General features: G+C 39.8%; 2 protein-coding genes across 2 annotated transcripts in view; both read left to right on the forward strand.

Annotated features, from left to right (window-relative positions):
- LOC141769509 (transmembrane protein 132C) overlaps positions 1-19,108 on the forward strand; it is a 162,421-nt gene that overhangs the window by 79,444 nt on the left and 63,869 nt on the right. The window contains exon 3 of the mRNA XM_074638642.1: positions 3,007-3,153. Coding sequence (XP_074494743.1) covers positions 3,007-3,153 — 147 coding nt within the window. The remainder of the gene's footprint in view (positions 1-3,006; positions 3,154-19,108) is intronic.
- Positions 109-19,108, forward strand: part of glt1d1 (glycosyltransferase 1 domain containing 1) — a 148,199-nt gene continuing 129,199 nt past the window's right edge. The window contains exon 1 of the mRNA XM_074638646.1: positions 109-120. The gene's annotated coding sequence lies outside the window, so the exon portion shown is untranslated. The remainder of the gene's footprint in view (positions 121-19,108) is intronic.

Consider the following 19,108-nt stretch of genomic DNA (forward strand, 5'->3'; position numbering starts at 1 on the left):
AAACCCTGTTTAATAATTTATTTTCAGTCAATTATTTATCCAAATTAATTTGTTATTTATATTATTTTTCTGTTTTTTTATTCCATTATGTTCACCCATACAAGCACAGAGCGCTCCTCAGTACACAACTATGAATATGAGATGCTTTAATTTCAGTAAACCCGTAACCTTTTAACGGTCACCCTCTCTGGTCAGGACCATTAAACCAAACTAAACACACCTGTGGGTGCAACATCACTCCCTGCACACACGTTATTATACTGCCAAAGGAACCAACTTCACTGCTGAGTGATGTTGAATGGTTCAAGGTTTGCTTTCAATCATAAACAGAATATTTTGTCGGTGTTGTCAGATGGAACAGTAACCTTACAGTTCACCTCACGTCACGAAATTTGTGAAAAAAATCAAAGATTGTTCGGGGGTCCAGCATTTGGTCACGTCTCTCAGCCAAGTCGTGGCAAGAATTTATTCACTCTATGATTGCCAACACTGACACTGATCTCATCTCAAAAGGACACAAAAATATTGTGTAATCTGATCATAAGACTAAATATGTGATGCTGTGGCAAAATCTATAAATGTCTGCAGGCCTTTATTCATAGAAGAACAACAGAGAGGGAAGCAGCTGGCTAAAAGACATCGAATCATATTGGAAAGACTGCGACACAAAAAGATGATTACAAACACATTCAGCCTGACCCTTAGGTGTAGTGTTTATCTTAATTCCTCTTAAAAAGAGGGGAAGCATACCATCTGCCATATTACCCATTTTCACTTCACACATAACCCCCCATCACAACATAACATTACATCAAAGGAAGAAACTTGACTGGAGAGGGCAGATATATTCATTGGCGCACAGAGAGGCAATCGCATAGTGCATGTTAAAGTGGAGCAACAAATTCAAGATGAAAGCAAAGTCCTATCTTTGGTCTCATCTGCCAACCTGGTATGGATTGGATTGGGAAAGTGATTGGGCCTTCTTTTATAATTTAGTCTTCTCTTCAATCCTGGAACTTCGCTGTCACCCTCAGACAAAATCACACGGTTCCCATGTTATGGAACATTAGTCTTTATCTATTTTACGTCAACACTTTCACCCTTACATCACTCTCTGTGGATACAGTAGATATACTTTATAATATGGGATACCTGTGAGGGAGATTTTCATTTACTGTTTTTTATGGACATTTTCCTCCTTTGTAGTCCATCGAGCCAAGGACATTGATGCTGTAATTTTGCCGCAGTCAAAGAAACCTTTTCATAATGTCCTTTTCAGCCTGCGAGAGAGATAATCTATTACGGAGAGGAGTGGCATAATGGGATGGTCACATCCCACTTATACAGCACCCTGGTTTTATGGCAAACAGCACATTTACAATGGATGGTAGATCCCAAAGTGTCAGAGAGAGTGACTTCGTGATTAGTTCATTTTGGCTTTAAGCTCTATATGGAGTAAAAACAAATTGATTTTAGCAAAGATGTATAACAACGGGGGCTAGAAGGATACAATCTATCGATTCGATACTATCACGATACTTGGGTGCCGATTCGATACGTATTGTGATTTTTAAGTATTGCGATTCTACGAAGTATTGTAATTCGATATTACGATTTAGTGTGATTTTTGTTAACTTGTTTAACACTAGACCATGGGAAAAAGTTGAATCATTCACTTTTAGGGACTTTTACTTTGGAAAATATCTTAATTAATAAAATAAAAATGTTTGATTTTCAGCATGTATGTAGTCAGAGATGTCCTGAAGTCAAATATATCAGTCATTGTCAGGCATTATTAATTATTTTATCCAGCAACCCAAAAATCAAAGAATAAAGACATTTCCCTCACAAATTAGTGGTATTTTCTTTTTAATTTGTAAGGAACATGTAATGTTTTATACTTCTGGTTAATATAATCCAATTAATCTTATTTCCGTATATATATTTTGTATATACAGTTCCCTTTGTTAACACCTTATTTTGAAAACCAAACATAGTCTCACGTGTATACTTCCGCTTGCCAAGTCTGTCTCTAGCTCTCCCGTCTGCTCCGTTCTCTTTATACATCCATGGTCAGCTCCATCGGGGCCGTTTGAATGCATTTAACATAAATGTCAGTATGTGGGTGCTCTACAGTTGTAGCGTCGGCTGATTTGACCACGGAGATGAGAGTGATGACTGGCTTGACCACACGTTACCGCAACACAATAACGTTTTCTGTCCATGACAGAGTTAGCATGCAGCTTTAGCCATCATGTCTAGCTCTGCTTTTCCTGGCAAAGTGTGAAAACCAAAGTTTTTCCATACTTTACTGTATGTGTAGTGTTTACCACTTTAGATTTAAAATGTGAGGGTGCACGTCATATCCATGGAAATCCTCTGCCGTTTTCTGCTTTGTTGTTTCGGCTCGCCGCGGCCGGCTGCAGTTTGTTTTGGTGACAGATACGGAACGGATATGATGTCATGTTACTCTGACTACAACAGTAAAATCAGTGACTTCCTTCTGCCTCCACATAAACTCAAATGAAGCAAATATATCGATTCTGGCATTAAAAAAATCTATTTCAAAATTGTAAAAAATAGATTGCAATACATAGGTGAAATGATTTTTTCCCCCACCCCTAACAACAACAACATGTATCATAATGTTTAGGATGTACTAACTGTGCATTAAAATAGCAGCTGTTTGCTGTGATTTGATTGACCGGTTGAACACATGAGATGACGCACATGTTAAAACAGCCAATTGTCCTCTTGGGGAACAAAGACACCGGATCAAAACCGAGATAACAGCTGGGACATCTTTTGAAGACAGGATACTGCAGTGAACCATCTGGATAATGTAATGCTAGACAGAATGAAAAAAAAAATCATTGTCTGTTTGGACGCAGCTGCCATGCATGGATCAGCTGGATACAGCCAATGACTCACTGAAATGAGAATCTCTTCTTGGTAACAATCTTTCGGCCTAATGATTTCATAAACATGTCTTTTCTTTCTCCACAGAGTGAAGTTGAAAGAAGGAGTGACGTTTCTCGGGGCTCGTCCCAGCAATCCCACTCAGTGGATAGTTAGCCAGGATGTGAGGAGCGAAGGCCACCGAGTGGTGACTCTCCACTGCCGCAGGAAGGAGTCCGGCTACGGTCAGCAAAGGTCAGCAGATAAATTACTTCACTTTAAAGGAATACGGCAAGTATTTGGGAGATGGACCCATTGGTTACTTTTCCTCAGTAAAGTGATAAGAGGAACCTGCGTGCATTGATAGTTTTGGTCACTTTGGAGCAGTGCAACAAAACACAGCAATGACATATTATTATTTCATAAAAGTGATAAGATGAACACTGAAGAATCATGTTGTAGTCCAGCACAGTTGCACAGCTGCTTGTGTACATAGACAAAAAAAATAACTTTTTCTTTGTGATGGTCAGCACGAAATAAATTTATATGTAGTCAGGGTGGATGGGTGGGTAAAAAACACAGGACTTTTGCCCAGGAGACCGGCGTTCATGTCCCGTGTGAAACCACAAGTCAAAGTTGATTTATTTGTCACATAACTTCCGCACTCCTGGTATTATTTGAACCCAAACCACGATCTTTTCCTAAAGCTAGCTAGGTAGCTTTGTTGCCTAAACCTAACCGAGTCGATCTTTTCCTAAACCTAACTAAGTTGTTTTATTTTGAAAAGAATTGACACGTGCTTCATATGTTGCTGGATGTTTGTAGGAAAACGCACGAAAAATACATTTTTGAAAGTCGTGACTACTTCTCGAACTGCCATGAGACTGTGTTGTGTAGTCAGTAGTCATTTTTTCCATTGTTGATATAAAAACGCATATGCACGCGTATATCCATCTGATCTTTACTGATATTTAGTTGTATAAAGTCTCCTATACAGGCCACTATTTTTCCATTTAGTTGACAGAGCAGATATCATTCTTTTGTTGTCTGCTTTTTTGTAATATTTATTTTATATTTATGCAAAAAAAACAGCTACAATACATTTTACAGCTGCTACAAATTCTCAGTCTCTCCCTCTTGTGACACTCAACCACTGAGTTAGACCCATCACTTAGACTGAGTAGTGGTTCAATCTCCTAAAACCTTTTTATAGTCCTTTACATTACCATCATTTTAGAAATTGTTTTCGCTGATCGTTCACATTTTGCTAGAAATACACAGGAACTGATGCATGCAGTGAGAGTGATGGTCCCTCTGCTGAAATGACACACTTGACTTGACATAAAGGCCATGGGATAAGTCTGTTCAGACCACTGTAGGGAGGGAGAAGTTAACAGACCACAGCGGTATCTCCTCTTTCTCTCTCTTCATCCTCTACCCTCCCTCTTTTTTATTTTAATACTTATTTTCTCCGCCGTCCATATCCTCAAAGTTGTTTTGGTCATTTCCTATCTGTATTCACGTCCTTAAACTAATCTTGCAGATAGGGAAGTGATTGCCAGCACTGGGAAAAAAAAAGGTTGCTGTGTTAATTAAGTGCTGATTGAAGGCCTTTGTGTGTTTTAATGGTTTTTCCTTCTCGGATCAGGAAGTAGTTTTAATAGATCTGACTTTCTAGTGACAGGTGTAATTTTATGGATTAGGGGCAGATTTGGGGTTTGGTAAAGCTCCACTTATTTGCTCTTTAGCTTTCGTTCCACTTAGCAGATTCTAAACCACTCCCTTAAGAAAACAGGACACTTGACATTGCAACTGCAACTTTATAATCAAAGTCGTGCAGGGGCTTATTTAAGTGTAGAGCAGTCTAAACATATGTAATTTGAATCTGTTGGTACAGTCATTTGCTGAGACATGCTGCTATTAGTGGATCGCTACGAGGAATGATTGCAGCGTAACTGCAATGCACACAGGGCGTTAAATAAAGATATATGGGCCTGCCTTTGAACGGCTGTAAAATCAGAAGCAGCTAATAAAAGATTTTCTTTAATAGACGTCTCTTATTTGTTGTGTGATACTGCAGAGCTACGTTCAGACCAGCAGCTCAGTTGTGCAATGGTGGTTGCTGATGGTTACACTCAGATCTCGGTGGCGTGTTTTGTTTTTTTAACGTGGGTTTAATATTTCCACTTCTCAGAACATACAGTGAAACTTTATTTGAATTTATTAGCAGTCGGTTTCAAACACGAGCTGCCCTAGGAGCTCAAAGTCGCCTCTGCTGTGAAACTTCTTTTCATAACTTCCATTCAGTCGTGTAAGAAGGTTTGACAGCTCGGTCTTATAAACACAAAGGTACCGGCTGCCTGGAAATATACAGGGATGCAAAAAAATGGTGTTGATAATAATTTGGTTTGTATCTGCCTCATCCACTACGGAAGCCCTGAAAGGCAAGCAAGATTTTTGATTTACTCGTGATCCATTTTCTAAGTGTGATCTAAATTATTTTCTCTCCTGTGTTCATGACTTAAGAACAGATGAAAAAAAACGGCAGATTAGCGACAATTAAAATACATTTCTGGCCAAAAAAAAATTACAGTAATGTTACATAATTCGCTAACAGACAATATAACGTTAGACCATTTCACAGTTGTGAACACACACATTCCAATTGTGTCCCAGTTTATTTCCTGTTACAGTGTATGTGAATGAAATAAACTGACAGGAAGTAAACATGGACCCAAGCTGTTGCCTAGCAACGCAATGCCGTTGAAGCGATGTATACGTACCTTGTATTTAGAGCGCATGGAGAAATTAAATCTCACCCGGAAAAAAACCTGAATGCTTAGTGAAATTAAATATTACAACAACAAACAGTAAAGAAAAAAAATCTTCCACCTATTTTCACGAAGAGGCAAAGAAAAAAAACAGTAACTTACAAAAATCAGCCTGAATTTTTATTATTGAAGCAAAGCCGTTGAAAGGGTCTATATGTACCTTGTGTTTAGAGTGCAAAACTCACCTGGAAGAAAACCTAAATGCTTAATCTTATTTAAAACATGGGGTAGTGGTGCACGCTGGTGGTCAAACTAAGTATTAAAACAACAAACACCTATAAAAATCAGCCTATCTTCCACCTGTTTTCACTAAGAGGCAAAGAAAAAAATAACTTAGAAAAATCAGCCTGTAATTATTTTTTCCTCACCTGTTTCACAGAAAGAAAAAAAAAAGAACTTAGAAAGAATATCCTGGCAAAACATTTATTTTTTACCTGTTCTTAAGTCATAAACACCGTATAACACAGGAGAGGAAATAAGGTAGATCAGATTTAGAAAATGGACCAGAAAAAAAAATGTTCTCGCTTGCCTTTCAGAGCTTCCGTACCCACCCTCTTTTAATTGACTTAAAAATAATGTCCAGAATATCGTGACTGAATAAAACCCTAAAAGCACATCAGGAGCTTCAACTGTAAGATGAAAATGATTTGTGTTATCAGATTTGTTGCCATACACATCCGATTTTATATGTTTGTTTTATATAATAGTAAGCTTGAATGCTGAAAGCCATTTTGGTTCTCTTTGGCAGCTGGTGTCAGCAGTTTCTCTGGAAATGGAAATTCAGTAAGCAAGAACGTGTTTAAGGTTGTTTTTTTTGTGGAGTAAAATTTTCTCTTAAAATCCCCAAACAGTACTCGCCAGCCTGAATATGTGAGGGGGATGGCCGAGTTTGTCCGAGATGAATTCTTGGCCTTTAACAATACATTATGCCTGCGTGTGGCTGTAAGCGGAGCTGCAGCAACACCATAAAAAGGAGCTTTCAGCAAACTGCAGCATTGAGCAGCAACACTTGGCGGCTGACTCCTCCTTGCCGTTCTTCCCCTTTATGCAGGTGTTTTTTTCCCTGCTCTGTCTCACGACCTCACCTTCTCTGTCGCACACACACACACACAGATGTGCTCCGTTACTGTAGAAAAATCATGTTTTATTGATTTACTAAGTGGAGGAGCCAGAGACAAGAGTGAGCATATTTAGTCTAATCCCTGCTGTTTGGGCCATGTACGATGGACTGCTCCTTAATCCCCAAAGCTGTCAAAGTCACTTCACAGAGGAGACCAAAGACGCCCTGTGATGGCTATACAATACACAATGCTCCAATTTTTCTTTCGTCTTGTCCTCCCCGCTCCCAGTCATTTCAATGAAGCTCTTTTAGGAGGGGATTAGACGCAGCTATCTCATCTGTTGGGCTGTCAGTCAGCCTACTTTCTTCTTTTCTGCTTCATCCTTGAGGATAGGAGGATGATGAGGTGTGTGAATGCAGCAGGTCAAACATGTGGATCCTGTTTGCATCTTAATTAATTTTTTTTTGGGGCTGCCAAAGTTAAAGCGATAACGCGTTAATGCAAATTCGTTTTAACGCCACTAATTTCTTAAAAGCAACTTGAGTTTTTTAGGCTGTAGCGGGCTCAGTTCTAAAGCTAGAGTGAGCTACAAACTTACGCTAAATGTTGGCGAGGAAAAACTGTCATGGCCATTTTCAAAGGGGTCCCTTGACCTCTGACCTCAAGATATGTGAATGAAAATGGGTTCTATGGGTACACACGAGTCTCCCCTTTACAGACATGTCCACTTTATAATAATCACATGCAGTTTGGGGCAAGTCATAGTCAAGTCAGCACACTGAGATACTGACAGCTGTTGTTGCCTGTTGGGCTGCAGTTTGCCATGTTATGATGTGACCATATTTTTATAGTAATGCAGTACCTGTGAGGGTTTCTGGACAATATTTGTCATTGTTTTGTGTTGTTAATTGATTTCCAATAATAAATATATATGTATATATATATATTTGCATAAAGCAAGCATATTTGCCCACTCCCATGTTGAAGATGGAAGTGTATTTTGAAAAGACTGTATGCATGTAATGAGAAAACGCACGAAAAATGAGGAATAATAAGTAGATTACTGAAAGCCGTTCACTTTCAATCCTGTTAAAAGGGTGCTCAACAACTTGCTGGATGTGTTTGCTACAATTACTCAAAGCACACTCAAAGTTAAGCATCGGTATGAAATCATCTGCCCTTACAATTTCCCAGCTTTTTGTTTAAATCATTACCCCTTTCCTGCTCTACATGTCCAGTCATACCCAGCCAGACACACACACTCATACACAACACTTGGACTGGGAGCTCAGACTGTCAGCCGTGGTACAAATGGATCGCTGGCACTGCCACAGCACCTTGGATTGTGGACTGGACTTTAAGTGTCATTGAATAATGTGTGTGGGACTGCTAATTGAAGCCATGATGGGAGCCCAGCCACACTGCAAGCATGAGAGCACTGCGATGCCGATGGGTCAGGTGTATTCCCGGAGCAGGTTCACTCAGTCACTTGAAGCTGCTCACCCTTGCCAGCTGAGCAGCTCCTTTCTTCCCATCCACAGCTGATGCTCCAACCACACCCAGCTGGCTGTGAATATCCATTTAAAAATCAGAACTCAAATAGGCAACGCCATTTGTTCTTGCTGACACACAAGCTTCAAAATGACATCTGCTTTACAGCTAAACATTGTTTACATTTTGGTCAGTATTCATCATACAATATAGATTTGTGCAAATACTCATCACACAAAACATCAGACGTACGGCATGTTTCGAATGTGTTTCTCAGCCCCGCAGACACTGGAAGCTTCCTATGGTGATGCAAAACCTGCACACTTTCCCAGACTGGAGGCATCCAGACTAATAAAAGCAATACTGAGGTGACAGTTTTTCATCAGGGGGTGCTACAGTGTAAAGACGGCTTGGGCTTTTGACTGAAAATAACAGAGCTGAATTCACCCTAAAGGAAACGCCACCAAACAGCTGATGTCAGTCCTTTTCAGTTCAGTGAAAGAAACCTATTGAGCGTGCAATAATGAGTTAATAGCTGTCCGGGTTTTTGTCATGAGATGTTTTAATGAAAAGCCAGATCTGCTCCAGTTGCACTGCATGCTGGGTCACACACTCACACACACACACGCACACACACACACACACACACACACACACAGTACTTTAAAGCTGCAGTCAGCCAAATCATATCGAATATTATAACAAAGGCTTTTGGGGGGGTAGGGGGGGGGAAACACTTGTTCATGAAGACCTCCAGTAAGAGCTGGAATTAGCTGAAATTACTTCTCATCACCGAATTCCTACTGCGGGATAATGTTGTGCGTTATTACTGTAACGACTAAGTAATTAATTGATTGATTATTGAGGGCTTTTATATGTTCATTAACGAGATGGATGTTCTTATTTAAAAATAATTGACTGCTCGCTAAACCCCGCCCCTGAACAGCGATTGTCCAATCATAGCTTAGCATACAGTAACTCTGCACGACAGGCCTGAGACAGTGCATATGGGGCTGATCTTCTACACCTAAGGAGTTTGGTGTCTTTTTTTTATCACCATTGTGTAAGGAATTGATTAAACAGTGTGTTCGTGTAATGTAAACTGCAAACTTCAGCATGCCTGGTTAACTCTCTTTGTGCCTTCTGCAGTAACCTGGCGTTATTTCAGAAGGTAAGGGGCATGTCATTAGCTAACTATTAGGGCTGTCAATCATTCAAATATTTAATTGCGTTTAATAGCATGATTGCAAATTAATCACACATTTTGTATCTGTCCAAAATGTACCTTAAAGGGAGATTAAGGGGAAAATTGGTTCTATGGATAACCCACGAGTCTCCACTTTATAGACATGCCCACTTTATAATAATCACATGCAGTTTGGGGCAACTCATAGTCAAGTCAGCACACTGACACACTGACAGCTGAGTTTGCCATGTTATGATTTGAACATATTTTTTATGCTGAATGCAGTACCTGTGAGGGTTTCTGGACAATATTTGTCATTGTTCTGTGTTGTTAATTGGTTTCCAATAATAAATATATACATACATTTAAATAAAACAAGCATATTTGCCCAACCCCATGTTGATAAAAGTATTAAATACTCCCTTTAAGGGACATTTTGAACAGATACAAACTGTGCAATTAATCACACTTAAATATTTATATTTATTTGATATATTGATTGACAGCCCTATACAGGATATTAAAATGACATTGCATTGACAGAAATGTTTGCAAAACCTGCTTCAGTTTGTGTTTGCTGTATAAGCATGTTGCCCTTACCCAACACAGGTATGTTAGACTTCAGCTCCTCTTTCCAGAGTGTGGAGCTAGCAAGCATTTGAAAATCTCTCTCTAAGTTACATTTTGACCAGAAGAAATGTGCGATTAATTTGCGTTTAAATATTTGAATCGATTGACAGCCCTAGTGTTTTGTTGTATGTCGTTTGTCATCTTACAAATACTTAATCAATAAGAGCACGGTTTTCCTTACCTGACTTTCTATTTATTGTATGAGCCTGCATGATTAGAGATGACAGTCTCGGGTATAATTGTGCATTTACAGCTAGATATATATGCAGATTATTTTTTAACCTGCCATCGTATTTTGAAGGGAACATGGCACCCTTCCTTTGACAGTTTCAGATTCTCTTTGATGGTGCTACCGCACATCAAAGAAATGAAAATGAGTCCCTATAGAAAGGGACAAAATTGCTATGTGTAGTGCACATAATACTGGCTGGAATGCACTCTGGTAGATTGAAAAGTTCACTTTGTCACCATTAACGGCACGCCCGTTCAAAACAAAAGCAGTCCTGCTTCCTCAGCATGTCATAAGCCATAAGTGGAGGCCTCAGTAAAAGTGCCATGTCTGGGGCTTGGTAGTTCATTAAGACTGTCTGGACGCAGATGGATCTCCCTCGTGAGCCACCACTTCATTAATCCCCCACACCACACCCAGCAGAGGGACAGCAGGCCGTCCACTCATTACAGCCACTCCACGAGAGAGCCCGTCCAAGTTGGAAGAGGAGGGGGTCGGCGGGGAGGACATATATATTTAAATATCTTTTTTAATTTTCCAAACTTCAAACAGCCTCATCGGGGGCCTGTTTTACATTAAATCAAATCTGCATAGAGTCGGGATTAATATAATTAAATTCAACGTACATTAATTTTGCTGTAAAGATACATGACTTTTCCTCCAAAGCAAGCTTGTAAATCTCATCAGTGTGAATGGTTGGGATCCCAGAGGGAAAGAAATCACACAGCTATGTAATAACGGGTGAGATTTGGCAGCGACCTCACAATTTATCTCAATTTCAAAGTCTAGAGAACCTTTAAGGACATGATTATTTATAGTTTGTGACATTTACTGCAATGAAACAAAGGACCCAGGAGAGTTTTTTTCAGACCTCAATGCCCCTGAAAAAAATGTTCACCATATCAATACATGGATTCATCACTGCTTCTTCTATATCTTACTAAATTTGTGCCGATGAGCTTTGCTCCAGAGATGTGAAAAAGTCAAGTTACAGTACGAATGAAAAGGAGAAGCACAATTCTTTTCACTTTCAGTACAGTAGGCTACAGGTCAGGGCTATTTCTGCGATTTCAACCTTGATTTGAAATCAGTTGTTAAATCCTTGTGCTATATTTTTAAGGGTGCAACAGCCCTGAGAATGAGCCACTGGCCGTGGGATTTAATGCCGTATAATGGTGCATAAATCAAGGCTGAAATGAAATGGCCCAATTACATTAGGGCCAAACAGGAATGTTAACTTGACAGTCTTAATGCTAACACCCTTAATAATGAATCAGCCCTATTCCCACTGGCCTCCATTTACCGTAAACACTCACTGGAGCCTCATTGGCAGTATTTACTGATACACAACTGTCTACACTGCTCTATTTCCTTATGCTATACCATACACTAGGAGACTTTGAGAAGACTTTTGAAAGACTGAAGTCTCTCACATCTAAAGACAATGCGTTTTAAGTCACAGTCGATATTTGCAAAGACGTGGGGATCTTGCAGAGTATGTCACATCTTGCTCCTGGTAGAAATTTGCAGGAAGGAAAACTGCTGAGAAAAAAGTGGACAGAAATTGCTGCAGCCAGCTTTATGCAAATGTGTGTATATATTTATTATTGGAAATCAATTAACAACACAAAACAATGACAAATATTGTCTAGAAACCCTCACAGCATTTAGCATAAGAATATACTCAAATCATAACCTGGCAAACTCAAGCCCAACAGGCAACAACAGCTGTCAGTGTGTCAGTGTGCTGACTTAACTATGACTTGCCCCAAACTGCATGTGATTATCATAAAGTGGGCATGTCTCTAAAAGGGAGACTCGTGGGTACCCATAGAACCCATTTTCATTCACATATCTTGAGGTCAGAGGTCAAAGGACCCCTTTGAAAATGGTCATGAATGTTTTTCCTCGCCAAAATTTAGCACAAGTTTGGAACGGTAACCTCCTTTTTGACAAGCTAGTATGACGTGGTACCAATGGATTCCTTAGGTTTTCTAGTTTCATATGATACCAGTATCTTCACTATAGCTTTAAAACTGAGCCTGCTACAACCTCCGAAAGATCGATTGCATTAATGCGTTAAAGAAATTAGTGGTGTTAAAATAAATTTGCATTAACGCATTATTATCTCGTTAACTTTGACAGCCCTAATTAAACTGTTTGATTTTATCAAAATATCAAGACGAGAAAAAGACTGACCTAAGACAGCTTGGCCTTTTTTTTATGACCACCTTACCCTAGCAAAACTCTTGGGATTTTATTCCGACATTGAAAATAAGTCTGCGACATTGAAATCGCTTGAAAAGTCCTTTGGTGTAAGGTCGGCATTAGTCATCTCTTAATGATAGAAATGACGTGCGACCAATGCTCATGTGTGACAGCCCGGCCGTATAACAGCTTTTTCATCAATGCTCTTTTTTTTCTTTTTTTTTACCAAGATGGACTGAACACTGTGGGGGTTATTAGGTGCCATATTTTAAGGTTGATGCGAAAGGAACATTCAAATTGTACCTAATAGAATAGATGTGACTTGGTTTCCTTTATCAGGACCGGAGCAGAGATGTGCCATATTCTGTCTCCCCAGGATGCCAGCTGATTACAGCAGTCAGCCCAGATTACATCTGACTGTTGAAGCTGCTCTTCTGTTCCATTGCCAAGGAAACAATATGGGGAAATAATGTTCCAGTGTGCCTCATTGCACTTTCCCCCCTCACCAATAAGAATGTAATAACACTCAATGGGGAAGGTCTGATCTGAACTGTATACATCTACACCAAGTAACCGTGAGGTTGCTAAGGTAACCGTTGTCGTATGCTTCATATAGTGACCTAAATAGTTCAGTTTGTATGCATATATAATAACTCAGATTGACTCAAATCACGCCACGGTGGATGCTGTCCATTAGAATCTGTTTGTGGTCGCACACCGTGTGCTGTAGTAGATAGATAGTGTATAATGTGCAGCGGAGAGACAGATTGAGGTTTGCATGTGTCCCAGAGAGTTCATGTGTTTCAGATTTATAAAGGTTTATGAGTGAATATCCTGCTCTTAGAGGTTAATCCCCCCAGAGGATTAGATCGGGGCCACCAGTGTTTGGAGTGTTGCATTACCAGAGGTTTTCTTGTTGTGTGTGAGTGGTTACTTACAGTAAAACTGCTTTTTAAATATAACAAGTTAAAGTACTATTTTGTAGGTCAACACATTTATATATTGATTTTTTTTATCTTCTATGTTTTATAAAGCAGTTTTAGATTTAATTGCACATTTGTACGCAAAACTGAGCGGTTCCACAGTCATACCTACAAGTCAGCTTTTCTTCTGTTGCTTTCTTTTTGGTGTTCGTTTATACAAGATTACAGACATCCTACATAAAAATTAAACACACTAAAAAGGTGGCATATTCATCTGATTAGCTGCAGTCATCTTCAGATCATTATGCCTTTAAATTCATCCTAATGTGTCGCCATGATGTGCCATTTTTAAATCCTTTTGTGGTTTAAAAATGACAGTTATTTTGTACATGAGGGCTATCGATAAAGTACTTACTGAATATCTAATCCAGGAAGAAGACAGGAAGTGAGAAAGACCAATAGCTTAAGGAATAAAAGCCTTTCTCACCAACAACAACAACATTATTTTAAAATAGCATCATTAGTAAACGGTGCTCTAGTTAACTACACTGTTGGAGCTTTCCCTTTTGTTTTGAAATGCTTCAGTCTGAAACAAAAGCCACAAATAAGCACAGCGTGCATTTTTTTCCCGTGCTTTTCTTCCCATAAATGAATGCATGACTGTACCCCTCTGCTGAAATTTCCTCGTGTTTTCTGAGACAGACAGACAGACACAGTTTAGACCTGCGGTTAGATCAAAATTGTTGCTGCGCTCGCTGCAGGTAGCACTCAGTCAGGGAGGCAAAGTGGGCTGAGATGTAAACATGCCATTGTCTACAGGCTTTCTGACAAACATCCTGGTTGTTTCTCTTCTAATTACGTCTTTGTAGTGGCTATTGAACGAGCACTCAGTTTGGATTGCATTGCAATGAGGTTTTCCCTCATTCAGCACTCTTCTTGATGAGCAACAAGCGCGGCGTGAGAATAAGCTCCACTTGTCTTTAATATCTATCGCCAGGGAGATTTCTCCCAAAAGCTCCTTCCCCTCAGATTTATCTAACTGAATAGGCAAAAGAAACACTGGCCCGCTGTTGGCTCCAATTAACCTCAGTTTAGCTTGGCCTTCAAGATGATTGGCTTTTATGCCGAAGCCTATTCCACTTAAAGAAACGCCCAGTCTGGCACCGAAGCTGTCTCTTTTCTCTAACCTGCGCAGGAGAAATATTTAAATAAGCCTATTAAAACAAGCCTTGGGCTGTTGAGAAAGGTATAGAAGCAGTATTAGGAGAAAAAAAAATACAAGAAGGGGGCGAAAAGGAAAGGATGTCGAAGAACTCAGCACATGGAACATAAGTGGGCAGCTCTGCTTGCAGTCAGAAGCCAATTCAATCACACGGAAGACAAACAGGGAAGGCACGACTCCCATCCTCTCCGTCTGCACTACAGCACCTGTGCGTGGCAACACTGGCAAGCAATCTTTTGCTGTCCTCTGTTATCATTCCCAGCCTAACAGGTTGAAAGCAAAAGTCCAGCTGATAACGTGCAAAGGAAAAGTATAGGATGCCACCGTAGGGCTCTTCCCTCTCTCCTCTCGCGTGTTTAGCAGGACTTACCAGCCCTGACACGTAATCAGGCGGCGTGTACACCTCGGTGGGTCATGGGGGAATCAGAAGCTGCACCACGAGCGCCTCGACCCAGCGGGACCGGCCGACATGTCCACGCTTCCAGATGAGATGCCACACTTTGTACATGTCACCTCTTCCACAATGCACACGCAAACACTCGGCGCATGGTTTGTGCATTCACGTTTACACACAGGGACAGATTCATGCGAGTGATTCAAGTTCCAGGTGATAGTGAAGCATCGGAAGACATCTTCGGCTTGTGGAGGTCACACTGAAAAGAGCAGAAGCTCCCCACTTAAGCGATGACTTTACTGCCTTCACTGTCATTTGTTCCAAGACTATATTAACCCTCTGAGACCCGCGGGATCACCGACTTTACTGTCTTTTAGAGGCTGTGGCAGGTTCAGTTTTAGAGCTAAAGTGAAGATAGAAACTAACTACAAAGCCAAAGGAATCCATCGGTACCAACCATGTCATGCTAGCTTGTTGGGAAGAATGCTAAATAACGCTACAAATTTACACTAAATTTTGGCGGGGAAAAACTGGAATGGCCATTTTCAAAGGGGTCCCCATAGTAGCCATTTCATTGTAGTGAGACCACTTTTTGAAACTTGACCTCACTGTATATAATGACCTGTGGTGACCTCTAGGATAATCACAACCTCATGAAACTTTACAACCACAAACTAGAGACCTAGAGCATTCAGAGGATGTATGGTTTTCCTAGGTAGATTGACAATAAGGTGGTTGCTGAGCAGTTTCCAAAACAGAAGTGCTCACCATCTAATCGCTGAAAAATGCAATTCTTGCAGAAATCTCAAAATGTCAAAAAGTTTTTGATGCCAAATCACAGCATGGCTTTTTCTATGGTGTTCCTCGAGGTCTTGGTGTCTTAAAGTGATATTTTGGAGGGATTATTGATCATTTTTTATCAATTCTCAAATGGTAAAAAATGGTTAAATTTAGCACCAAATCTGTGTCACAAATGGTATCAACTCAAAAATTGCTGCAACAACTTATGAGACATAATAGAGCATGGAAATGGTCATCATATACGTCTATCATAATGTTCTAAGTCCTTATACAATTTCACAATTTATCTTAATTTATTAACAAAATAATTAATTAATGTTTATTTCTGATTTATGACTAGAACAATTTGACACACAGTGCTGAGCTGCATCTCAAATTAATCTTCAGGTTCCCAGCTTTCAGATGATGTACACCACTTCTATGTGAGATCTACTATTAACCTGCTATCTCCCCCTAAAGACCCTCTGTTCCCCCCTAAAAAAGACCAAAAATGGGTCTATTGTGGGTTTATGATTAGCCGTTATTAAAAAGACCTTGATGCATATGTGCATGTTTTTCACGGCCGACGTGTCTGTCGGTGACGGCGAAGCCACAACAGCATCTTAGTCACGCTGATGCAGTCAGACAGTCTCAGACACTTGTCGTTAGTCTATCATAGTGTGATCTATCTCGACTCTTCGCAGCCTCCAGATCAATCCTTCGTCTCCCACAGGCTGCGAGTCGGCAGGCAGCGCTGAATGACTGTGCTGAATATGTAAATGGGCGCCATTAAAGCTCTCTGTCTTTAATTAGTCTTTAGATTTCATGACTGAGTGCTTCCAATTATGGATCAATGTCTCATTTCTGCACACGGACCTCTGGGCGTGTGGAGGCAGTGTTTCCGTTACAAAATGCTTTATAATTTCTCCTCTGCTACGACGGCCGTCCACATCACGCTCCCTAACTGCTGATCAATGAGAAATTCTGCTGCTGTAAGATATGTATGTGTTATGTGCACCGGTAGGACTTTTTTTTTTTTGCAATATGGACCTGATCACATTTCAACAAATATGCAGTTTGATTTATGGACTGGCCTGTCTGGATTTGTACTGTTGATGTGTGTACATTGGAGGTGGTGTGTCGGAGAATATAGGGCGGATGTGTGTGTGTAATTGCTCTGGTAGTAATTTAGCACTGAGCTCATTAAATGGTGCATAAGAGGGGGCTAAATTATGCTTAATACCTAAATGCACTCCTGACTGGGAGTTGGGTGCATACTGGGAGGAGGTGCTGATATAGCGCTTTGAGACTGTGAAATGCTACTCATGTGTTTTAAAAGTGGCCTTTAGGGTCCGTGGGTTCAGCTCCTAGAGCCTGTGATAGCCGCTCAGGGGTTTTAGGAACCCGAAACGTTAACTAATCTTTCTGTTAATTGGCTTGAGATCGTCAATGTGTCCACGTGCAGTACTAATGCTCGTGTGCAAGGGGATTACAAAGGCATTTACAGATGAGGAAAGCTTCCAGATTTGATTGATTGAGAGTGCTGAGAGCAGTCAGGTAACATCAGAATCTGGAGCATGCAAGGTTTAATGATCTTTCTACCTATCTACAGACCGTAACACAGACTATTATTCATCCTCTCAATTATTCATGTTTGTATCCATACATTTAGAATAGTTTGTATATTTTCTAGGGATGCATTGATACCGATATCAGATATTGGATCGATACCGACTCAAATAGCTGGATCGTATATCAGTGACAATGGGGCCGATCTATTCAATGCAATTCTGTGTTTATAAACTATATAATAGGGCTGTCAATGTTAAATTGAAATGAAAAGGAGGTTACCGTTCCAAACTTGCGCTAAATTTTGGCGAGGAAAAACGTTCATGACCATTTTCAAAGGGGTCTCTTGACCCCTGACCTCAAGATATGTGAATGAAAATGGGTTCTATGGTACCCACGAGTCTCCCCTTTACAGACGTGTCCACTTTATGATAATCACATGCAGTTTGGGGCAAGTCATAGTCAAGTCAGCACACTGACACACTGACAGCTGTTGTTGCCTGTTGGGCTTCAGTTTGCCATGTTATGATTTGAGCATATTTTTTTGTGAGGGTTTCTGGACAATATTTGTCACCGTTTTGTGTTGTTAATTGATTTCCAATAATACATATATATACACACGTTTGCATAAAGCAAGCATATTTGCCCACTCCCATGTTGATAAGGGTATTAAATATTTGACAAATCTCCCTTTAAGGTACATTTTGAACAGATAAAAAATGTGCAATTAATTTAACTATGGACAATCATGTGATTAATCACAATTAAATATTTTAATGAGGGCACCAACTGATAGCTCAGTTGGTAGAGCAGGCGCCCATATAACAAGGCTGTATATTTTATAGGGATGCATCGATATCAATATTGGATATTGAATATGGCTGGATCAAGTATCGGTAACAATGGGGCCGATCTATTCAATTAAATTCTAGGTTTATATACTATATACATTATATACTGGACTTTTAATTCCTGTTTAGACCAAATTGTTGCTGCATTGAAAAAGGTTTACACTTGAATTGTAATTCCTGTTAATTTTGAAGATTATCTACCAAGTTGTTTGTGTGCGATTTATTATTTCAATAATAAAAACAAATTCTGTAAATGTATATATACTGTATGTATTTATGTGTTTAACAAAGTCAGGAGAGCAATGTTTAAGTCAGGCCTGAAGTTGCCTTACACATAAAATAATGATCCCAGTCACTTCTACACAGTGAGACATACAGTTTATTAATTAAACACTGGTATCGGATCGGTACCCAAAGCCCAGGTATCACTATCGGGGCTGAGAAAGTCAGATCGGTGCATTCCTAATATTTTAATTCAAGATTAAGCCAAGAAGTAATCAAAGAATCTGTGATGTAATTATTGTGTTTTCTCAGTAAATGAGCAGTGAAATTCTCATTACATCCTTCAAAGTGGATGCAAATTGACCACTTGTGATTACTGTGCAGCCTTTCGACAGGCTGCTAATGCACTGAACTTTTTAATGTTTGACAGCTAGAACACAGACTATCATTTGCATAATCTGTAATAAATGTGCAGTGAAATGTAAGAATTTATTTGAAAGAGAATTTATCTGAAACTCTCAGCACATTTTGGAAGCCAGTCTCTCTACGAGGTGAGCATGAAAAACAACTTATACGCTAAAGGAAAACAGATTTTTAATGTCAAAGTACAGCC

The sequence above is a fragment of the Sebastes fasciatus genome, chromosome 6, assembly GCF_043250625.1.
Source record: "Sebastes fasciatus isolate fSebFas1 chromosome 6, fSebFas1.pri, whole genome shotgun sequence".
NCBI classification, from domain to species: Eukaryota; Metazoa; Chordata; class Actinopteri; order Perciformes; family Sebastidae; genus Sebastes; species Sebastes fasciatus.